This window comes from Balaenoptera acutorostrata, chromosome 5, assembly GCF_949987535.1.
Source record: "Balaenoptera acutorostrata chromosome 5, mBalAcu1.1, whole genome shotgun sequence".
Classification (NCBI taxonomy): Eukaryota; Metazoa; Chordata; class Mammalia; order Artiodactyla; family Balaenopteridae; genus Balaenoptera; species Balaenoptera acutorostrata.
Window position 1 is genome coordinate 19,242,734 of NC_080068.1, and position 20,483 is coordinate 19,263,216.

Here is a 20,483-nt window from a genome sequence, read left to right on the forward strand (position 1 = left end):
AAACCGATCGTGATTCTCAGATGGTAATAATAAGGACAATCAAATGCTATAAATTAGGATTTTTAAAAATTTAGAACCGTGTACATTTAATGCATTATTCCTCCTCTACCCGCCAAAGCTGATACTTCTTAAAATGGACTGCATCCTAGAATTAAGGAAATTAAGCATTAATTTCTAATAGATATATTCCTCCAGTGCCACCCACTGCCCACACACTACCACCTCCACGGTCACTTTTAAGCAAGCTCTTGAAGTGCTCACAACTACATATATCAACAAAGACAATAAATCACCTTAAACAATCACTCAACCTTAAACAACAGATATTACTAGGTACAGTATATTGAGATTATAAGCACAAAAGACTCAGTTATTTCTAGAATACTGAACAAGGGGTGTTTGTGGTATTGCAAGTACTCAGATGGTAGCTTGTGGTACCCTTTAAACTGTTTTAAATTCTTCAATAAAATCAATACTATTAATTTCATGTTTATTTTATACAGGATTTTTGTCAAACTTTTCAGCTTTAAAATGATTAATTCATAATCACCATCTGAAGACAAAATTTCCTCTCAATTAATGGTTCTCATTCTACCTACAGTTCAACTTACCCTTTTGTCTACAATATAGCCATATTTCATTTTACGGGATCTGAAATATACAATTATTATAAACAAACTGTTTTCAAATTTGCTTTCAAATGATGCCTATAAAGAGTAGATCAAGTTTTCAAGTTTACATAAATCTATACTACACCAATTCATCATTATAAATACAAGCGTTCATAACCTGTTTATTATAATTCTATTTAGACAGCAACACTAACAAAATTCTTAATGCATACGCCCCCCACCACCTTTAACTCTTTCCCTATGGTGTCATTTGGACACTTGAAAAATAACATCTCAATTCAGCAACCAAGTGTTACAACTGCTATTCCTACCAATCAAATGGTGATGCACCAAGGTCGCAATTCTCATGTTTTAACATATTAAGAGTACATTATTTACCTAAGACTGAAGGACTGTGCCTCTTACCTTACTTAAAAAAAAAAAAAAAAAAAGATAGCCACATCAATTTAATTCCATATATATATGATGCTACCTATTCAATTTATTAAAAATTAAAATAAACATAATAATCAAACTAATGCTCCAAACTTACGCTATTCATGTGGAAGACACTACAAGAAGACACCATAGAGACTGCCTTGCAATAAGAAGTACAAATTCCTTCTATAGAGATGGAGAAATAAAAGGAAGGACAAATCTAGTTGTCTAAAAGACAATTCACTGTACACATTTTATTTACAGTTTTGTACACTGTCTTAATATGAATGGGACCGCTTTTCTACTTGAGCCATTTTTTAACCAAAGCAAAATAACCTAAGTATAACAAAGTGTTAAAATACAGCATAAAGATACAAAAACAGACATACTAATTCTAATTAGGAATGTAATTATGATGTTACATTTTTTATAATCCACAATTATGTTTAGGAAATCACACAAACATAGATCACTGATTTGAATGAAATGCATAAATTTGTAGCAAAGCTTTGTAGTTACAAAAAAACAAAAAAATTACCAAAGAATGCACAAAATTAATGTTTATTCCACCTTTGTGTCATATTCCTGGATCCTTCACCAATGTTACATGAGGAGAAAAACAAAAGCAAAACAAATGAAAAACTGAAATCAGAATCACTAATGTTATCAAGTAGGGAAACAAATAAATTAAAATCTAGCAGCCATCAGCAAGAGTACAGCACAGACAATGCTGTAAAAAGAAACAAAGAAAATTGTTAGAAAACTGTATGCATCATACTCTTTCAAACCAGCAAAATATGCTCCTGCATACAATGGAACATAAACAGAATCGTTCTCTTGTAAGGTATAGAAATGCAAATTCTTTTCTTTAAATATTGTAGATGGGTCAAATGTGTGTGTAATCGTTAATTCTTTTAAGCTATTACAGAATGGGCCAGGAACACATTTATGGATTCTGGGGACGATGTGTACTGTAATTCTTTGATTGGGATAGTGGACACTCTAGCCAAAATTAAAAAAAAAAAAAAAAAATGAACACAGAAGTACAAGACAAAGGCGAATGAGACTTCTCTTATATCTTAGCAACATTTAGATGGAAATCAAATTTAAATGCAGTCCACTCTGCTTTTGAAGAGGCTTTGGTTCAGCTCCCAAATCTCGATTGCTTGACGCAGTCTCCTATGAGAATACTCAGAAGGTGTCTTCTTAAACAACAAACCTATTTTTAGTGGTGGAGCCGCTCTTAGTAGCTGTGTCTGCATGGGACTGATAACCAATCACTATCTTTGGAGGAAGTCCTAACCTTTCCTTGTATACCCTCCTAGAAAATGAAAAAGAAGAAAAGTAGCCATTAATTTTTATTCAAACATACACCACAAATCCAGTATTATTATTCTCTACATTAAAAAATAATACCTAGAGAGTGAAATAGGAAATTGCACCCTTTTTTCCTTTTAGCAAAATTTACTCTTCATTTTCACAACAATCTTGGTTAATCACTTAACCAATATTTGAGAGTCTACTATGTATCAGGTACTGTGATAATTATCAGTAAATTAATAATAAGCAAAGCAAGGACAGTCTCTAGGCTCATGGTGTTTATAGTTTAGAGTACTTGATTATTTACAAACAAATAATCACAAATACAAATGGTGGAGCTGTACCACATGCATAATTAATGTATTCAAAATCAATTACATGCACGTTTTAATTTTCTGATCTAAAATGCTTCAATTATATTTTACATATAAACCTTAATAAACATTGTATGTTACTGCAATTACATTTACCTTACCTATTACCGACAAGAATGCACACACAAAAATTAAACACTGTGAAGGCGATTTATGATATTTTCAGGATAATTTAGAACATAACATGATTTCTGCCTTATATATTAACTCTACAACCTAATTTTCAAATAAGATGTGACTCTATTTTAAGAACAAATATGATGAGTATCAAAGAGGGTAAGCACAGGGGCTGTGATATTATTAACAAGGAGGATCTAATCTCCTCTTTGGAAACAGAGAAATCTCTCCTTTTAAAAACTCATGAGGTCAAAGTATAATGCTAAGAGAATGAAGCACATGTGAAGGCCGAGGAACAAAAATAAGGCTGTGTGGCTACAGCTCACAAGAAAGGTAAATATGAGAGATGAGGCTGACAAGGTAAAACTGGGGGCAGATCGTCATACGATCTTATGAGAATATCATAGGTCAAGTTAGGAATCTGGTATCTGAGAAAAAATAGCAAAATTTTAAAAATAGGCACCAAAATGAAACAAAAATAAAGAGATATACATTTTCATGGAGCTAAATACTCTAGCAGTATGATACCAGGAAATTTTATTCATATTCTACCCTTCAGAAGACTTTACTACCTTCCTTCGAATAGGGTATTTAAAAATAATTTTATGATAACTAAAATTATAACTATTATCAGATTTATATTAGGATATAATGTATTACTCTCGATTATACTTAATCACTAAAAATGCCAGAAAGAGCACTGAGCCATGCAACTTAAAAGGGTGAAAAAAATTTTTTCCTTGAAAAAGTGAGGCCAAAAGTTTTATAGAGATTTCAAAAGTGTTTAATATTGACACAAATAAAAAACCTTCTGAGGAAAAAAGTTCATACTTAGTTTCTTTAACACATTTTCAAAGAAACAGGAGACCCCCCCCAGTCAGTAAGTTTTAAGGCTGACAGAAAGATCAGGAATATGGTGACGAATCAACAATCAACCTTCTCTTATAAGAAACCCCGTGGAGAATGAAACTGGGAAAATCCCCACATCTTTTAATCCAGAAAGGAATTATGTTCACAGGAGAATTCATAATGTTTGAAAAATCAACATGCAAAGAGGCAAACCAAACATATTGTGACTTATGACTGGTACTTAATTTTAACACAAAATTTAAAGTCCAATTTTACTAATTTAAATATAGTAAAAAAAAATCCTAGTTAACACTGACTGACATTTGCGGGGGGTGGGGGAGATGGGGGGGCGGGGACAACAGGCAACTTTTGCAAATAGTAATATTTGCCAAAAAAAAGTTTTAAAATTTATACATGTGGGTTTTAAATATGGACAAAACCAAGCTACTGTCACTTTAACTTCAATGAAAATTTTACGTTAAGTGTACACATGTGTGCAAAATATACATATACTCTTTGCCAATATTCACCAAATTATTGAGTATTATACATTAGCATTATGGTTTTAAAGTAAGGCAAAAAAGACATATTCTCATATGCTAAATAATAAAATGCTACATGCTAAAATAGTGATTATATACCCCATTGCTAGGAAAAAGAAATTTTACGGAAGTGAAAAAAATATGAATAAGACACTGAATACCAATGCACAGCAGTTCAAGATTATAAAAGTGTTCACGAAAACAAGGAAAATAATGGTCTACATAAATACTTTTTATTTAAAAAGTACTTCTGCTTTTAGTTACCTATTTTAAAAGAAGCACACAAAAAGCAAAACTTACCCTATATGTGTAACAGCTTCTCTGTTTTCACATTCAGTAGTCCATATTGCTATTTTATCACCTTTAGCTCTAACATTAACCACAGCTCCACATACATCATCACTGTAGTCATCAAAAGATTCTCCAATAAGGCACAGCAGCTTAAAAGAATAAACCCAAATCTCAAATTACATTCAACAGATGATAAACAGCTTATTAAGCTGCAAATGTCTCAAGTATTTGTATATACACAAAACTGAAAAAGTTTTTAAATCAAGAGTCGACTTTCTGGGGCTCCTGTGAAAGTAGATATAGCGGAGCGGCCGCTGCAGGGTCCGGAGGCGGTTAGGGGAACCCACCAGGCCGGAACCTTCTGGAACTCTTTCCTGAGGGAATTGTGACGAAGATGTGGACCAGTGGATTTGAAAGCTATAGCAGTTCCTCTTTTGGGGGAGCCGGAGGCTACACACAGTCCCCTGGGGGCTTTGGATCACTGACACCTTCCCAAGCTGAAAAGAAATCTAGAGCCCGAGCTCAGCATATTGTACCCTGTACCATATCTCAGCTGCTTTCTGCTACTCTGGTTGATGAAGTGTTCAAAATTGGAAATGTTGAGATTTCACAGGTCACTGTTGTGGGGATAATCAGAAATGCAGAGAAGGCTGCAACCAACATTGTTTACAAAATAGATGACATGACGGCTGCACCCACGGATGTCCGCCAGTGGGTTGACACAGACGATGCCAGCACTGAAAACACTGTGGTTCCTCCAGAAACCTATGTGAAAGTGGCTGGTCATCTGAGATCTTTTCAGAGCAAGAGAAGTCTGGGAGCCTTTAAGATCATGCCCCTGGCGGATATGAATGAGTTCACCACACATATTCTGGAAGTAGTCGATGCACACATGATGCTGAGCAAGTCTAACAGCCAGCCCTCAGCAGGGAGAGCACCTATCAGCAATCCAGGAATGGGTGAAGCTGGGAACTTTGGTGGGAATAGCTTCATGCCAGCAAATGGCCTCACTGTGGCCCAGCACCAGGTACTGAATTTGATTAAGGCTTGCCCAAGGCCTGAAGGATTGAACTTTCAGGATCTCAAGAATCAGCTCCAACACATGACCGTAGCCTCAATCAAGCAAGCTGTGGATTTTCTAAGCAACGAGGGACACATCTATTCCACTATGGATGATGATCATTTTAAATCCACAGACGCAGAATAACTGGATCTAATTGGGTACCCGAAATATTTTCCAGCTGGACTTTTTATGCAATCTCTTGTCTCCAGCTGTGCATATATTTGGCAGGTTGACTTCTAGGAAGGAGGTTTCATCTATAAAAGGTTTCAACTGACATCCTTTTGAAACTTACTACTGTTCTGTGTTTTTGAAGCTCAGAGGGAAATGGGCAACTGACAGGGATGTAAACCAGGGCGGAATTTCTTAAAGAAGTTACAAAATCAGGATAAATGGAATTGGAAGAGGGATGCTACCAAGAGGGTTGGGCGGTATTACTTGAATAATACGCAGGAGTTTTTATTCCTAAATTGTTTCCTGTTAAGAGTAGGACGAGGGCCTGTCAGCAGAGAGCTAGCCATGAAGCCCACTAACCTCTGCCTGTTTTTGTTCCCCACTTTGGTTATGTGTTGTTACTTCCAGAATTGCACTTTCTTTCACTTTGTCATAACTGCTGCCCAAAGTGTGTTTTTATAAGCATGGGGTTCTAGAATGGTGGTTTCCTGGGGCAGAGAGTAAGATATGTATTTTGTACAAAATAAGCACATTCATATGTTTAATAAAAGTTCTATTGCAAAAAAAAAAAAAAAAAAGTCGACTTTCTGAATGCCTAAATTATATTTATATAGTTTTTTGTCCTGGCCTTTAAAAAATTTGTTAATTTGATTCTTTAATACCAAGAACATGATCAGTTTTGTTAACTTTTTTAGCAAATTCGGCAACTGATGTCAGGGCACATAAAAGGTGAATTATTTTATTAATATTCACTTTGCTCTGCTACTGCTTATACTTGCCAGCAAACAAATATTAATGGAATAACTGAAAAAGCTGTTTAATTATCTCTTGTTCTTGTTGTTTTTCATGAACATTTTCTAACTTTTAAAAAAACTGTGGTAAATACATGACATAAAATTTACCATATTAACCATTTTTAAGTGTACGGTTCAGTGGCATTAAGTATATTCACAATGTACCAACAATCTCCAGAACTTTTGTCATCCTGCAAAACTGAAATCACTTTTTAATTTAGAATTCTAAAATGGTAATTACTGATAATCTCTCCCAAAACCAAAATTAAGTCTCTTTTTTTAAAAACTTATTTATTTATTTGGTTGCACCAGGTCTTAGTTGCGGCCGGCGGGCTCCTTAGTTGCAGTTCTCGGGCTCCCTAGTTGCAGCTTGCCAGCTCCTTAGTTGCGGCATATGAACTCTTAGTTGCAGCATGCATGTGGGAACTAGTTCCCTGACCAGGTATCGAATCCGGGCCCCCTGCATTGGGAGCCAGGAGTCTTAACCACTGCACCGCCAGGGAATTCCCGCAAAATTAAGTTTCTTCTTTAAAAAGCCATTCACTGAAATGTTTATTATTGCTCAACTTAGTAAGGGCTAACTATAAACCAGACACTGTCAAGTGATAGGGATACAAAAGAGACTATAATCCCTGCTCCTAAAAGCTTGGGGTTTGAAAACTTTCACTAGAGAAAATGCCTATTATCTCATATTTAATAAATGTCATATGAAACCAAAAGTTCCAAGTTACATCACAACATATAAGCTGAATGATATCAAGCTACAATTTCACTGTTTCCTTCATTGATCTAAAAAGTTTAGTATACAGAGCAATACTCTAAGAGGATTGTAAAAAAACTTACATCATACAAAATGTGAGAGGTTCTATAATTTTGAACTTAATGAAATGACCAAGATGACCTTATTCTGGAAGGTGAGTCAACTGCCAATCACTTTCTGGATGTGTAATATGTGGTAGGGAGTTTCACTGTACTAGTATGTAAGAAGTATACAAGATTCACAGGACAGAACAAAATTAAGTGCTGGCTTAGCTAGAGTGGGAATCCTTATCTCGTCTTGAATTAAGTAACCAATGTAAAATGTAACATAAGTTAAAGTATTCCAAAACAGCTTTATAATTTTAAAACCTTACTGTCTCTAGCCAAAAGCGATCGAGGTCACTTCGTCTCTGCTGTTTGTTCAATGTAATTAGCCATCGTCCTCCTCGTTTGTTTTTCTCATCTTCCCACATAGGCTCAATACCATCCTACAAGGTTAGGGAGACAACACTATGAGACAATATTGTTACTTTAACTTGAGATCATCACTAGAAACAGCAAGCAACAACCCTATTAACTATTCACTTTATATCCATAAAACTGTTAATTGATGTAGTGGGGAAAAAAGCACACAAGACTTAAAGCAAAATTAGAGTCCTGACTTGGGCACTTGTTAACTATCAAACCTTGGGTTTCACTTAATTTGGAGGCTCTAAAACATTCTGAGTAACAGATACCTTTGAGAAGCTGTATACATTTCTATACCTAGAAAATATATACAAAACTTACACAATTTCAGAGAGCTAATGACTGTCCCACCCACTACCAGCTGACAAAACTCATAAATATCTCAAGGACCCACACACTCCAGGCTAAGAATTCCTGACAAACTCTGGACTTCAGTCTACTCAAATATATAAAGAAGAAACGGATTGGATGATCTATTTGGATGATCAAAGTTCTCCTCAAAATCAATCACAGGATGTGCCCATACAGTCTGACTCTCACTTAATTTCAATAACTGGGTTGGCCAAAAGGTTCATTTGGCTTTTTCCGTAAGATGGATCTAGTAGCACTCAGTTGTCTTTAACTTCATTCAAAACAATTTCGTTAGACTGTATGTGACAGCTGTCATATCAGCGTGCATTTAAAAAAAGACTTATCAGAATTGGTGAATTTTCATGTAGCCACTTTAATATTGAAGATGGAAGAAAAAAAGCAACATTTTCGGCTTTATTATTTCAAGAAAGGTAAAAATGCAACTGAAATGCAAAAAAAAGATTTGTGCAGTGTATGGAGAAGGCGCTGTGACTGATTGAACGTGTCTAAAGTGGTTTGCAAAGTTTTGTGCTGGAGATTTCTCACTGGACGATGCTGCACGGTCAGGCAGACCAGTTGAAGTCGATAGCAATCAAATCGAGACATAAACTGAGAACAATCAACGTAATACCACACAGGAGAGAGCCAACATACTCAAAATATCAAAATCAAGCGCTGACAATCATTTACACCAGCTTGGTTATATGAATCGCTTTGATGTTTAGGTTCCACATAAGTTAAAAAAACCTTCTTGAACGTATTCAAGCATGCAATTCTCTACTTAAATGTAATGAAAACGTTCCGTTTTTAAAACAAGTTTTGACAGGTGATGAAAAGTGGATACTGCACAATAATATGGAATGGGAGAGATCCTGGGCAAGCTGAATGAACCACCACCAACCACACCAAAGGCTGAATACGTTGTTCAATAAAGTTCTTGGAGAAAATGAAAAACATGCCTTGAATAAATACAATTAGAGAAGAAAAACAAAAACAATTAGAGAAGAAAAACACTAGACGTTTTGATGAAGGGCAAAACAGAACAACGTTAATTTAACTAGACAACTAGACCTATAAATTACGGGGCTTCAAATGTAGTTCTATTACTTTAAAACATGTCTTAACTAAATTAAATGTGTCTTTTATTTTTACTTAAAAAAATGTGTCTTTTATTTTTACCAAAAAGGCACTTTTTGGCCAACCCAATATTTATACTAAAATAGGGCAAAATATATTTATGCTAAAACCTGGTAAAGCTAATTTAATTATTCTCCAAGCATCACAACATTAACTATTCCTAAGTTTATGGCAAGATTTTTTAATGAATACCTGAATGGTCCAGTCTTATAATAAATATATGAAGTCACCAATTAAACATACCTTAAAAAGTGAGTAGTCACAGCCAGGCATTAAATTACTAGACAACTGGATATGGTTGTACAGACTAGGTAAAAGAAAAGAACAATTATAAACGTAGCATATGTAATGCAAAGTTTAGGTGCGTACATATACATTCAGAGAATATGATAAAAATAAGATAAAAACTCATGTTTACTTCCCACCCCCATGAAGTCAATTTCTGAAATGGACCAAACAGATCTTAGTAACAGCTTCAAGAATCAACATCTGATGATTTTCAAGAAAATATTTCTAATAATTTTATTCTAACAATTTTGATGTATTAGTTAACTGAATACATACGTATGTATATACAAGAAACTGAAAAGAGAGGTATGAAGTGGCTTTAAGTAGATGAAAGAATCCGTGAGGCTAATGAGCAGTTTTAAACACACAAAAAGACAAATCAAGAGAAAGCAAGACAAACTCCCTGACCATCAGGATTGCATGACTAAAATAAGTCAACATTATTATCCTTGAAAGTATCCAAGAGCGGAACAGATCAATGGTTCCCAAACACCACACACCATTACTAGTTTAAGTCAGCATAATAATCTTTTGGGGAGCTTTTAAAAACAAAACAGGACATCCCTGGTGGTGCAGTGGTTAAGAATCTGCCTGCCAATGCAGGGGACACAGGTTCGAGCCCTGGCCCGGGAAGATCCCACATGCCTCGGAGCAATTAAGCCCGTGTGCCACAACTACTGAGCCCGTGTGCCACAACTACTGAAGGCCGCCTGTCTAGAGCCCATGCTCCGCAACAAGAGAAGCCTCTGCAATAAGAAGCCCACGCACCGCAACTAAGAGTAGGCCCCGCTCACCGCAATTAGAGAAAGCCCACACACAGCAAGACCCAACGCAGCCAAAAATAAATAAATTTATTAAAATAGCAACCAAAAAAATATAAAAAACAGTTCCTTACCCTACTTCTTGAGATTTTAATTCCTTAAATATAGGATGGAACCACAGAATCTGTATTTTTAAACTACTTCCCAAATAGTAATATCTAACTAAGTATAATAACACCACCCATGGTCACTAGTCATATAGCTAAGATCATCACTTCTGTATAAAATATTGGAGACAGGCAAAGCATTCTTACTCTGTTGCCAGTTTTATAACAATTTTGCTGTGATAGACTTCAGGAGATCAAATGATCTAGGCTTCTACCTTCAAGCTAGTGAAATATCTAAATTAAATTTTAAAAAATTTCTTAAACAATGTTTTCAATTAAAAGTGACCACTCAAAGTGGTCTCAATATACAGTTTTCTCTAATTATTCTATGCTTCGTTTTCAGGGATTCAAATGCATACTAAATGCCTAATATGGGCAAAGCACTAGAAATATACAGAAAATTGTTTCTGCCCTGGAGGAAGTATACATTACATGCATAAATTTTCTAATCACAATCTGTTAGTCTTTGTGCTACACTCAGGGAGTTAACATTAAAACATAAGAATCACATCACTGGTATGATCCAAAATACACCAGCTGAACAAATTAGAATACTTAGATAACTGCTAGGTAATTTACAGCTCTTAAAAATGTTTTTAACAAGTTGTATCTTTCATGTTCTCAAATAGTTTCTCCCCATACATTTTTCAAGCAAATAAGACATACTAAATCAACTTTGTTTTTAAAGAATCAATATTCCCAAACCTCCTGAAAAGAACTTTATCATTTTAAATTATATTTTGAAGTCATGCAAAGATTTAAGACCCCGAAATCTTAACTTTTTCCTAAATCTGAAACAAAATCTCAAAAATATTTCAACTATTCTTCTTGATGTTGATCACGAAGTATAATGAAATTAATAAACTATCATCAGAGATATTGTCATTCTTTGACAAACCCTGAATTATGAGCAGTTCAGCCTTTGAAATCTTGGAATCTCTATCACAGGAAATCCAGATATTATACTGGAAAGAATCTGCAGAAATGAGGGCCTAAGAAAGCTCTGGAATACCTAAGAATAGGGCAAATGTATGTAGGCAACCAAGAAAGGGGACAAGCTCCTAAAAGTTGTTGGAAGTTCTAGGAACAATAAAGGATTCTCAACGAAAGAGACCTCAGGACAAAGAATAGAGAACAGGCAGAGCTAAAAGACGACAAGACGGAAGCTTTCTAAAACTGATGAGGAATAATCACCAATTCAAACAGTTGTGAGAAGATGGACAAACAAAAAGGTGAATATTAACTGTTCACACCTTACCCTTCATTTTGTGAATGCAACTTAAAATGAAAAATTACACAACTAATAAGACAACAAACATCCTAAAATGAATGGTTACTTACGCCCAAAAGTCTTCAACAGTATCAAACTTAGAGATCAGCCGAAGGTTTGCTTGCCAAGTTTTGCTTTTATCATTTTTAAAAAACCAGAGTGCCCATCTAAAAATAGAAAGTCAGTGTCAAAAAAAAAAAAAAAGAGGTAGCTTTACATTCATGTTCAAAGCAGCATTATTCACAACAGCCAAAAGGGGGAAGTGTCTATTGTCAGATGAATGAACAAAATGTACTGTGGAATATTAAACAGCCTTAAAAAGGAAGGAAAATGAAATGAGTCCATCAAAGAAGACAAATACTGTATGATCCACTTGTATGAGGCACCCAGAGTAGTAAAGTAGAATGGTGGTTGCCAGGGGCTAAAAGGGAAGGGGAATGGAGAGTTGTTGTTTAATGGGTAGAGAGTTTAAGTTTTTCTGCAAGATAAAGAGAGTTCAGGGAGATTGGTTGCACAACAATGGGGGTGTACTTAACACTATTGAACTGTACATTTAAAAATGGTTAAGACAGTAAATTTATATATGTGTTTTACCACAATTAAAAATAAATAAAGTAAATAAAAATTTTATTTATAGTAGCAAATGAGTAGTTTTCTCTATTTCTTTCATTTAAAAAGTATATATTTTGGAAGTTCCCTGGTGGCCTAGTGGTTAGGATTTGGGGCTTTGGGGAACTGAGATCCTGCAAGCTGTGTGGTGCGGCTAAAAAATAAATAAATAGATAAATAAAATGAAAAGTATGTGTTTTGTACCTACTATGTAACAGATTCTCTGCTATACTTAGAGATCCACTGAGGCTCATCCCACAGAGAGTTCACAGAAATGTTGTACAGAGACAATTACAATGTCCTAAGTGCTATGATAGAGATAATTAAGTAGTTATTTAAGAAAAACAGACCAGGAGCACTTAACTGGAAAGGAAAGTGGGGAAGAGGGAAGCTGAAATTTACAGAGAAACAAGAGGAGAGAAATGAGAGCACTAGGAATGGGGGGGGGGGGGGCGGGGCGGGGAACTCATACAAAATGGGAATATAATAAAGGGATTCACTGAGTAATGCTACCACAGATATATTCTGAAATAATGCATACCAGTTTCTATGTATCTGTATATACTTTGTCTAAAAAAGTTTTATTCTAATACTTTGAAGGCAAACTCATGTCACATAAAAGTTACACTTAAGTATTATCATCCCAGTATGATTCATCTTTAGTAAAATTGTATTTTCTGAATTACTATACCACTTCTAAGGGAATTTCACTTACTCATTGATAAAAATGTTGTCTGAAGACAGGTTTCCAAGTGGACATATATTTCATAACTTTATGATTAATGCTTGATAATCTCAGACATAAAAATGAGATGCATTTCAGCACCTACTTGATAATTTGTATTTGCCAACCCACTATCAAGGAAAAAAATTTTTTTTAAAAAGCAAAGGCAGAAAAACTATTAAACATACACACACTGTGTCAAGTATTGTACTCTGGATTTCTAAAATTAATTCAGTCTTTCCTCAAAAATTTAAAAATAGAACTACCACTGGATCCAGCAATTCCACTTCTGGGCATTTATCAGAAGAAAATGAAAACGCTAACTTGAAAACGATATGTGCACCCCCATGATAAGCAAAGACACGGAAGCAACTTAAATGTCCATCAAGGCATGAATAAGGAAAATATGGTGTATATATATATACATTTTCAATGGATTATTCAGTCATAAAAATGAAGGAAATCTTGCTGTTTGCAACATGGATGGACCCTGAGGACTTTGTGCTAAGTTAAATAAATCAGACACTAGACAGGAAAAACAAATACTGTATGATCTTGCTGATATGTGCAATCTTAAAAAAAAACTTAAAAAAAACAAACTACCCCCAAAAAAACCACCCCAAGCTCACTGATACAGAGAAGAGATTGGTGGTTCCTAGAGGCACAAGGGTGGGGGAATGCATGAAGCGGGTCAAATGATACACACTTCCAGTTGTAAAATAAGTAAGTCATGGGGATGTAAAGTACAACATGGTGATAATACTGCATTGCAAATTTGAAAGTTGCTAAGGGACTAAATCTTAAAAGTTCTCAACACAAGAAAAAAAAATTTATAAATATGTATTGTGATGGATGTTGACTTACTGTGATCATTTCACAATACATACAAATATTAAATCATGTACATCTGAAACTGTTACACCTCAATTAAAAATAATAATAATAAAATTTAATTCCATCTTTAAAAAAAACTGCATTCAGCCATTAAACATATAAAGATATATCCTAAGAAAATAATTGGATAACTAAGCAAAAATGTTTGTACAGGAATGTTCTTAATTTTGGAAAATTTTGGAAACATCTTAAGTGCCTACCAACAGTTCTCAAAATGTGGTTTACAGGTCCCTAGGGGATCCTAAGGCCCTTTCAAGGAGCGCTGATGAGTAAAAACTATTTCATAAAAATGCTAAGACATTTTATTTTTCGCTGTGTGGATATCTGCACTGACGATGCAAAAGCAACGGCTGGCAAACCTACCGGTGCCGTACATAGCAAGGATCACACAGTGGCACCAATTTGTACAAGTAGTCACTGTATCCTTTATCATCACCAGCTCTCACAGTAATAATGTCAGTTTCAGTTAAGAATGCCACTGAATGGAAACCAGCAGTAAAAACTACTGGTTTCGTTAAATTTCAATCTGTGTACATGTCTCTTTCTGCACAAAAAATATTTCTGCATACCAAATATCAATACAATGCTTAGGCAGTTGAGTTGTGAGGTGAACTAGTTACTTTTTTCAAAGAGCACCACTTATACTTGGAAGAAGATTGGCTGATCAACCATGACTATTTCTTGAAAAATGAACAGATTGAGCCAGCTGCTAAAATTTGAGCTTTCAGGAGAAAATCAGAATTTTGGAAAGCCTGCATGTGTCACTGTGAGCTTAACAACTTAATAAAACTTGACGATATTTCTGATGAGTTTAGGTAGTGATAATAATTAATGTTATTGTTTTGATATCATAAAATGAAAAGTGCCAATATTTGGAAGATGTGCAAACTCACTGAACCAATATTTTCCAAATGACCAGTGGTGTGCATGGGTGAAGGATACATTCCAAATGCAAGAGAGACCAATGGATTTTAATGTAACAGAGTAGAAAAAGTTCTTGGATATGGTTTCAGATTCTACAATGCAGCTAACATATAAGAAACCTAGCATCAAAGGAAGGAGATAGTCATAATTATTTTAAAAGGCTATTAAAATTTCTCCTCCCTTTTCCAACCATGTACCTGTCTGAGGCCGTATTTTATTCTCATACTTTCTCTGAAACAACTTATCTCTAAAGACAATGCAGAAGCAACTATGAAAATCCAGCTGACTTCTATTAAGTCAGGCACTTAAAAAGATTTACAAAAATACTTTCCACTGTGTATTTTTTATGTATCCTTCCCACTACGTATTTTTTATTTTGAATAAATTTTTTTAATAAAAATTATTTAATTGACATGCAATGGGTTAAGTACATATATAATTTTACATTTTTAAACGTTTATTTTCTAATATAGCAAATGAAAATAGATAAAAATCTACATAACCAAAACACTGTGGAATCCTCAATAATTTTTAAGAATATAAAGGGGTCATGAGCCCAAAGAAGTAAAATTTAAATAAAATATAATATATATAATATAATAAATGCACGAGACTGCTAGGCAGCTATTAAATAGGATAATTGTGTGAGTAAAATTCTCCTAAGACTGACATGAAACCCAGAAACCATGGAAGAAAGCTGGTATTTGATTACATGAAAATCAAAAACTTCTAAAATAACATAACTCCTTAGACAATGTTAAAAGACAAATGATTTGGAAATGCATTTTCAACCTAATCCCCCCTGGAATGGGTCAACATCCTTAATACACAAATGCTTGGAAATAAACGAGAAGAAAACCCCAAAGAAAATAACAGACAAAAGAACTGAACAGACTGCTCACAGGTAAAAACACAAATAAGCGATTGTTTTCAACAAAAATGTTTTGACATTTCAATAAAAGAAATGCAAATTTAAAACAAGAAGACACTGTTTTCACAAATCAGACTAGAACCAATCTGACAGGCAATTAAATTTAAAAGATTGATGGTGTTGGCAAGGATGTAGAAACCAGTAACTCTTAAACTGTTAAGAGTCTAAGCTGATAAAGGAGGGTAATTTGGCAATATCTACAAAGGTAGTTAAAGGGTAGTCTTTAACCTAAGAACTCTGAAATTTTACCCTAGATATATTCACACAAGTGCAAAAAAATATATAAGGACGTATACGTTATAGCGCTGTTTGTAAATAGAAAAAAATTCTATATACACATTAATGTAAGCCTGATAAAATACATGACTATATATTCATTTAATACAAGGCAGTGGTTTAAAATAATGAGTCAAAACCTGCATATACAAACAAAAAAACTCAACAGTATGGCCATCTATATAAAAAAAGTATATATGCATATTGAAAGGTTTTGGAAAAATACAAATCAAATTTTTAACACTGACTATTCTGGGGAATGGAGAAAAAAGCAAAATGGGGAAGAAGGTATCAGAAAAAAGCGGAGAACTTTTACTTTATATACTTTGTACCCCAATGATTTCATCTTTCTTATAATAATTATAGTAGTTTTTTAAAAAAGAAAACATAATTCTGCAATATTTACAAGAAGTAAATAATGAAGAAACTACCAAAATTGGAACCAAAAATGTCTTAAAATAGTTTTCCATATGATACTATTTTACACAAGAAATAGAATTGATAAGAGAAATTGAAATCCTCACAAACTTCATTTTAGGATTTAATCAGTTTGTTCACTGATAGGACAGGAATCTCTTCTCAGATTTCACTTAAGCTATGAGGGATACATGCCTTGATTACTTCTCCCCACAAAACAGCAATACTAAGAACTGTGTTCACAGTCAGAAGACAGAGCTAGCTTTTTATATACCACTGAAAAGATGAAAAAAAATACTTTAAAAGTTTTGGTACTGCTGCTAGGTTAGCTAAATGAAATTGCCACTAATCAACTGTTCAACTATTACCTTTGGCACAATGCTTTCCTGAGGAAGAATTTTTACCCTTTATGGACTATTTGACCTTTGACATCTCACTCACGAGCTGACAATTCCCAATGTCTAGAGAACTGCTGAACCACAGGTCTCCTATGAAAAAACTACTGAATGTGTTTGGACTATTATTTCAATAGGTCTACCATGATAACGAAGAAATGATAAAAAATAAAGGGACATAAAAGGACAACACATTTTTCAGATAAATGAAACTAAATTATAGACAGTCTCGTGGGATCTTTAAAGTAAAGAGAGTAAAAGGCCTGGGAGTGGGTGGAATGAAAGGAACTGAAGATCCTCAGAAGTTAATTCCTTTAATGAAAGGAATTAAAGATCCTCAAAAGTTAATTCCAATTTACTTTCCTCCAGATTCTTACAATGTTTCTGAGTTGCCATTTTCTTCCCACCATCAGCTCTCAGTGAATCTGTGTTAATTTTCATCATGTAAGCCAGAAAGACAATTAAGTAAAAACACAAACATACTGGGAAGTGGTAGGGTAGAGATAGGAAAAACCATATACTGAACTATTAAACTACTACACAGTAACTATGAAAACTTAACTCATCCTAAACTCTCCTCTTTTCCTCACCTAACTTCTCTTAAATACAACCAACCAATCTCCAGACTCCACATCCCCTAGCTCTCTTTTCTCCTTCACAGACCAACTTCAAATTGCCTATTCCTGCTCTATACATTTGTATACTTTCTATTCACTCTTCAAACTATGCCAATCTTTTTCCATCACCTGCTCTACTAAACTTTCTCCAATGTTAGCAAGGACTTATTGTTCAATCCAATGAACATTTGACCTTTCTGTGGCAAATATGCTTATCTTGTCCTTAAAATAAACCATCTGCTAGGTTTCCATGACCAAGCACTCTTTCCTAGTTTATACAGTTTATATGTCTATACCCTTCAAAGGCATTCTTTTTTTTTTAATTTTACTGAAGTACAGTTGATTTACAATGTTGTGTTAATTTCTGCTGTACAGCAAAGTGACTCAGTTATATACATATACATATATTCTTTTTCATATTCTTTTCCATTATGGTTTATCACAGGATATTGAATATAGTTCCCTGTGCTATACAGTAGGACCTTGCTGTTTATTCATTCTATACACCAGTTTGCATCTGCTAATCCCAAACTCCCAGCCCATCCCTCCCCCACACCCCTCCCACTTGGCAACCACAAGACTGTTCTCTTCATAGGCATTCTTACTCAAAAAAATCCCCTATGTGCTAATATTCCAAGCCTCTGTTGTGAGAACTCATTTACTACTGTGGTTTCAATTACCATCAATTACCAATGAATTTCAAACCACTCTTTCAAAGTTCTACTATCTGAGCTCAAGATTCACACATAAAACTGTTTGCTAGACATGGGTCATCCAAATGAAAACGGAATCCTTCACCTATCTAAAACTGGTCTCATCTAACTTTTCCCTCCAAACCTGTCCCATCCACCATTTACCTTGCTGCCTAAGTCAGAACACCTATGTGTCAGAAAGCTTACCTGTTCTGTAAAGGATGTTTAATATAGTGTTCTGGGTTAGCAACCTCCTGATTAGATTCTGTTTTCTCTTCTTCTGTAGGTGGGGGATTAGGAGTAGGGGTGGTTTCCTAGTGGAAAATAATTAAACATTATGAACTTCTTAACATGAAATAACATTAAGAAATTTCTTTATTTTTAAATTTTTATTGCAATATAGTTAATTCACAATGCTGTGAAAAATTAATTCCTATGACAGCAATACTCTAAATAAATTTGAACCAATATTGTCCACATTTTTTTTAAGGAGAATGAATTAACAGGAGAAGCACTGGATAAAATAGACCACAGATCAAACTCTAAGCACCAGACTCTTCATTCTAGCATCTCTTCATTATGAACAAAAGGTTTCTCAAATTTAAAAACATAATAATAATAATTTTGTATATTGTTATCTTCCACTTACACATTTTAATATAAGATTGTTAGAGACCATGGAAAAAAGTTGGGAAAATCAAGTACCTTTCTTAACATACCAAACACGGTGCATAGTGGAAGTGGGGGGGATACAACTAAAGTTTGGAGAGTATATTAACTATATCACAATGACACAAACACAAAAATCTTTATAAAGTGATCAAGACACTACTACACAGGTCCTTGCTTTCATGTTACACTGTTATTATATATGGCAACAAAGTTCAGCAACTTCTGTCATTTTCAATTGGCCCTAAGCAAAAAAGCTGGACATTGGCTTGAACTTAAATTCTTCTAGGCTAGACATAACTGTCATCTGAAAATGTCAGGGAAAAAAGGAGGCTGGGAATAATAAGTGTTCTCCACATTAATCCATGTAACTCTTCACCCTACTGTAAATTGGTATCAACACATAGCTAAGAAAAGGGACCAGAAGCTGAAACAAAAGCTGATACAAAAAAGGAGGGCACTGCAACAAGGGTTTGGATATCAGATTTAAATCCAACTAGCAAAACAATACAGGTATATGTTCACATTAACAACATTCTGTAAATCAGAGATGTATCATCTAAAAAATGACTTCAGGAGCAGACAGGTGATACACATTTTACAAAATAAAATACATTTTTCTTATCAACAAGACACCTCCAGTAACTACTTTTTACTAGCCTATGAAGTCACTCATAGCACGGGCTTTATCTTGATTTTGCTCACAACTGTAATGCCAATGATCACAACCCTACACCAATAGGAACTTACTGGCTTGATTACTTAACAGAATAAATTTAAATGTTTACACAGAGTAGTTAAGGCCCTAAAATTTACATACACAGAGTAGCCAATGCCTTAACAGCACCAGAGCACCAATCATTTTTAACAGCATTTCCTCATCACAATCAATTTACATCTTCAAATAGATGATCTTTACCAAATGCCATTCCTTACTCTACCAGCTTAAAATTAATGATGGTCTCCAGACAGAGGCAGTCTGAGTGAACAGAGAAAATAGCCAACAGTTAGGGTCTGATAAGGCAGGTGGGTTTGGGGGACAGGGTACCAGAGAAAAGTGAGCTGCAGAGAAGTGAGCCTCAAAAATCTATGTAAAAATCCCTGAAGTCCTTGGCTATGACTCCTAAACTGAGATGTTCAAAGTGCAACTCCAGGTAGCCTAGCAGGGAACAGCTGAGCCAAGACTTCAGAGCCTGAACAGCATTAGGAAAACTAGTTCAGACCCAGCCAGAGTGGATGGTTGAAAATCCTCAACTTTCAGATGAAATTCAAGAAAGGCCATGTCCTAGGTATCAGATGAAATACATATGCCTAACAAATCCTAAAACTAATCCCTGACAGGATCAAGGTAATCTACTGATAAATAAATTAACTGCCCCCAAGAACCGGACTCTCTATACTCTGGAGGAAAATAACAGAAGCGTGAGCCTCTATAAATATTATCTACAATACCTAGCAAACAATCAAACATTATTAAACATACAAAGAAAATTTTTTATAGCAACTAATGATCGAGATTAAACTGTCCATAGAAAGACATCCAGGTATCAGATACATAATCCGG

General features: G+C 34.6%; 2 protein-coding genes across 4 annotated transcripts in view; one reads left to right on the plus strand and one right to left on the minus strand.

The window, feature by feature from the left end:
• Positions 1–1,273: 1,273 nt before the first annotated feature.
• The window catches only part of EIF4E (eukaryotic translation initiation factor 4E), a 46,296-nt gene continuing 27,086 nt past the window's right edge, over positions 1,274–20,483 (minus strand). For all 3 annotated transcript variants that reach the window (XM_007184063.3, XM_057546903.1, XM_057546902.1), the window contains exons 2-7: positions 18,458–18,564; positions 11,843–11,938; positions 9,529–9,592; positions 7,704–7,817; positions 4,552–4,691; positions 1,274–2,370 (exon numbers count right to left, since the gene is read on the minus strand). In XM_007184063.3, the coding sequence (XP_007184125.1) occupies positions 2,256–2,370; positions 4,552–4,691; positions 7,704–7,817; positions 9,529–9,592; positions 11,843–11,938; positions 18,458–18,564 (636 nt within the window). In that variant the 3' untranslated portion in view covers positions 1,274–2,255. The remainder of the gene's footprint in view (positions 2,371–4,551; positions 4,692–7,703; positions 7,818–9,528; positions 9,593–11,842; positions 11,939–18,457; positions 18,565–20,483) is intronic.
• On the plus strand, positions 4,839–5,914 carry LOC103013462 (replication protein A 32 kDa subunit-like). Its single transcript, XM_057546901.1, has one exon. It carries the CDS (start codon positions 4,937–4,939, stop codon positions 5,747–5,749), a length of 813 nt encoding a protein of 270 aa, XP_057402884.1. The 5' UTR covers positions 4,839–4,936; the 3' UTR covers positions 5,750–5,914.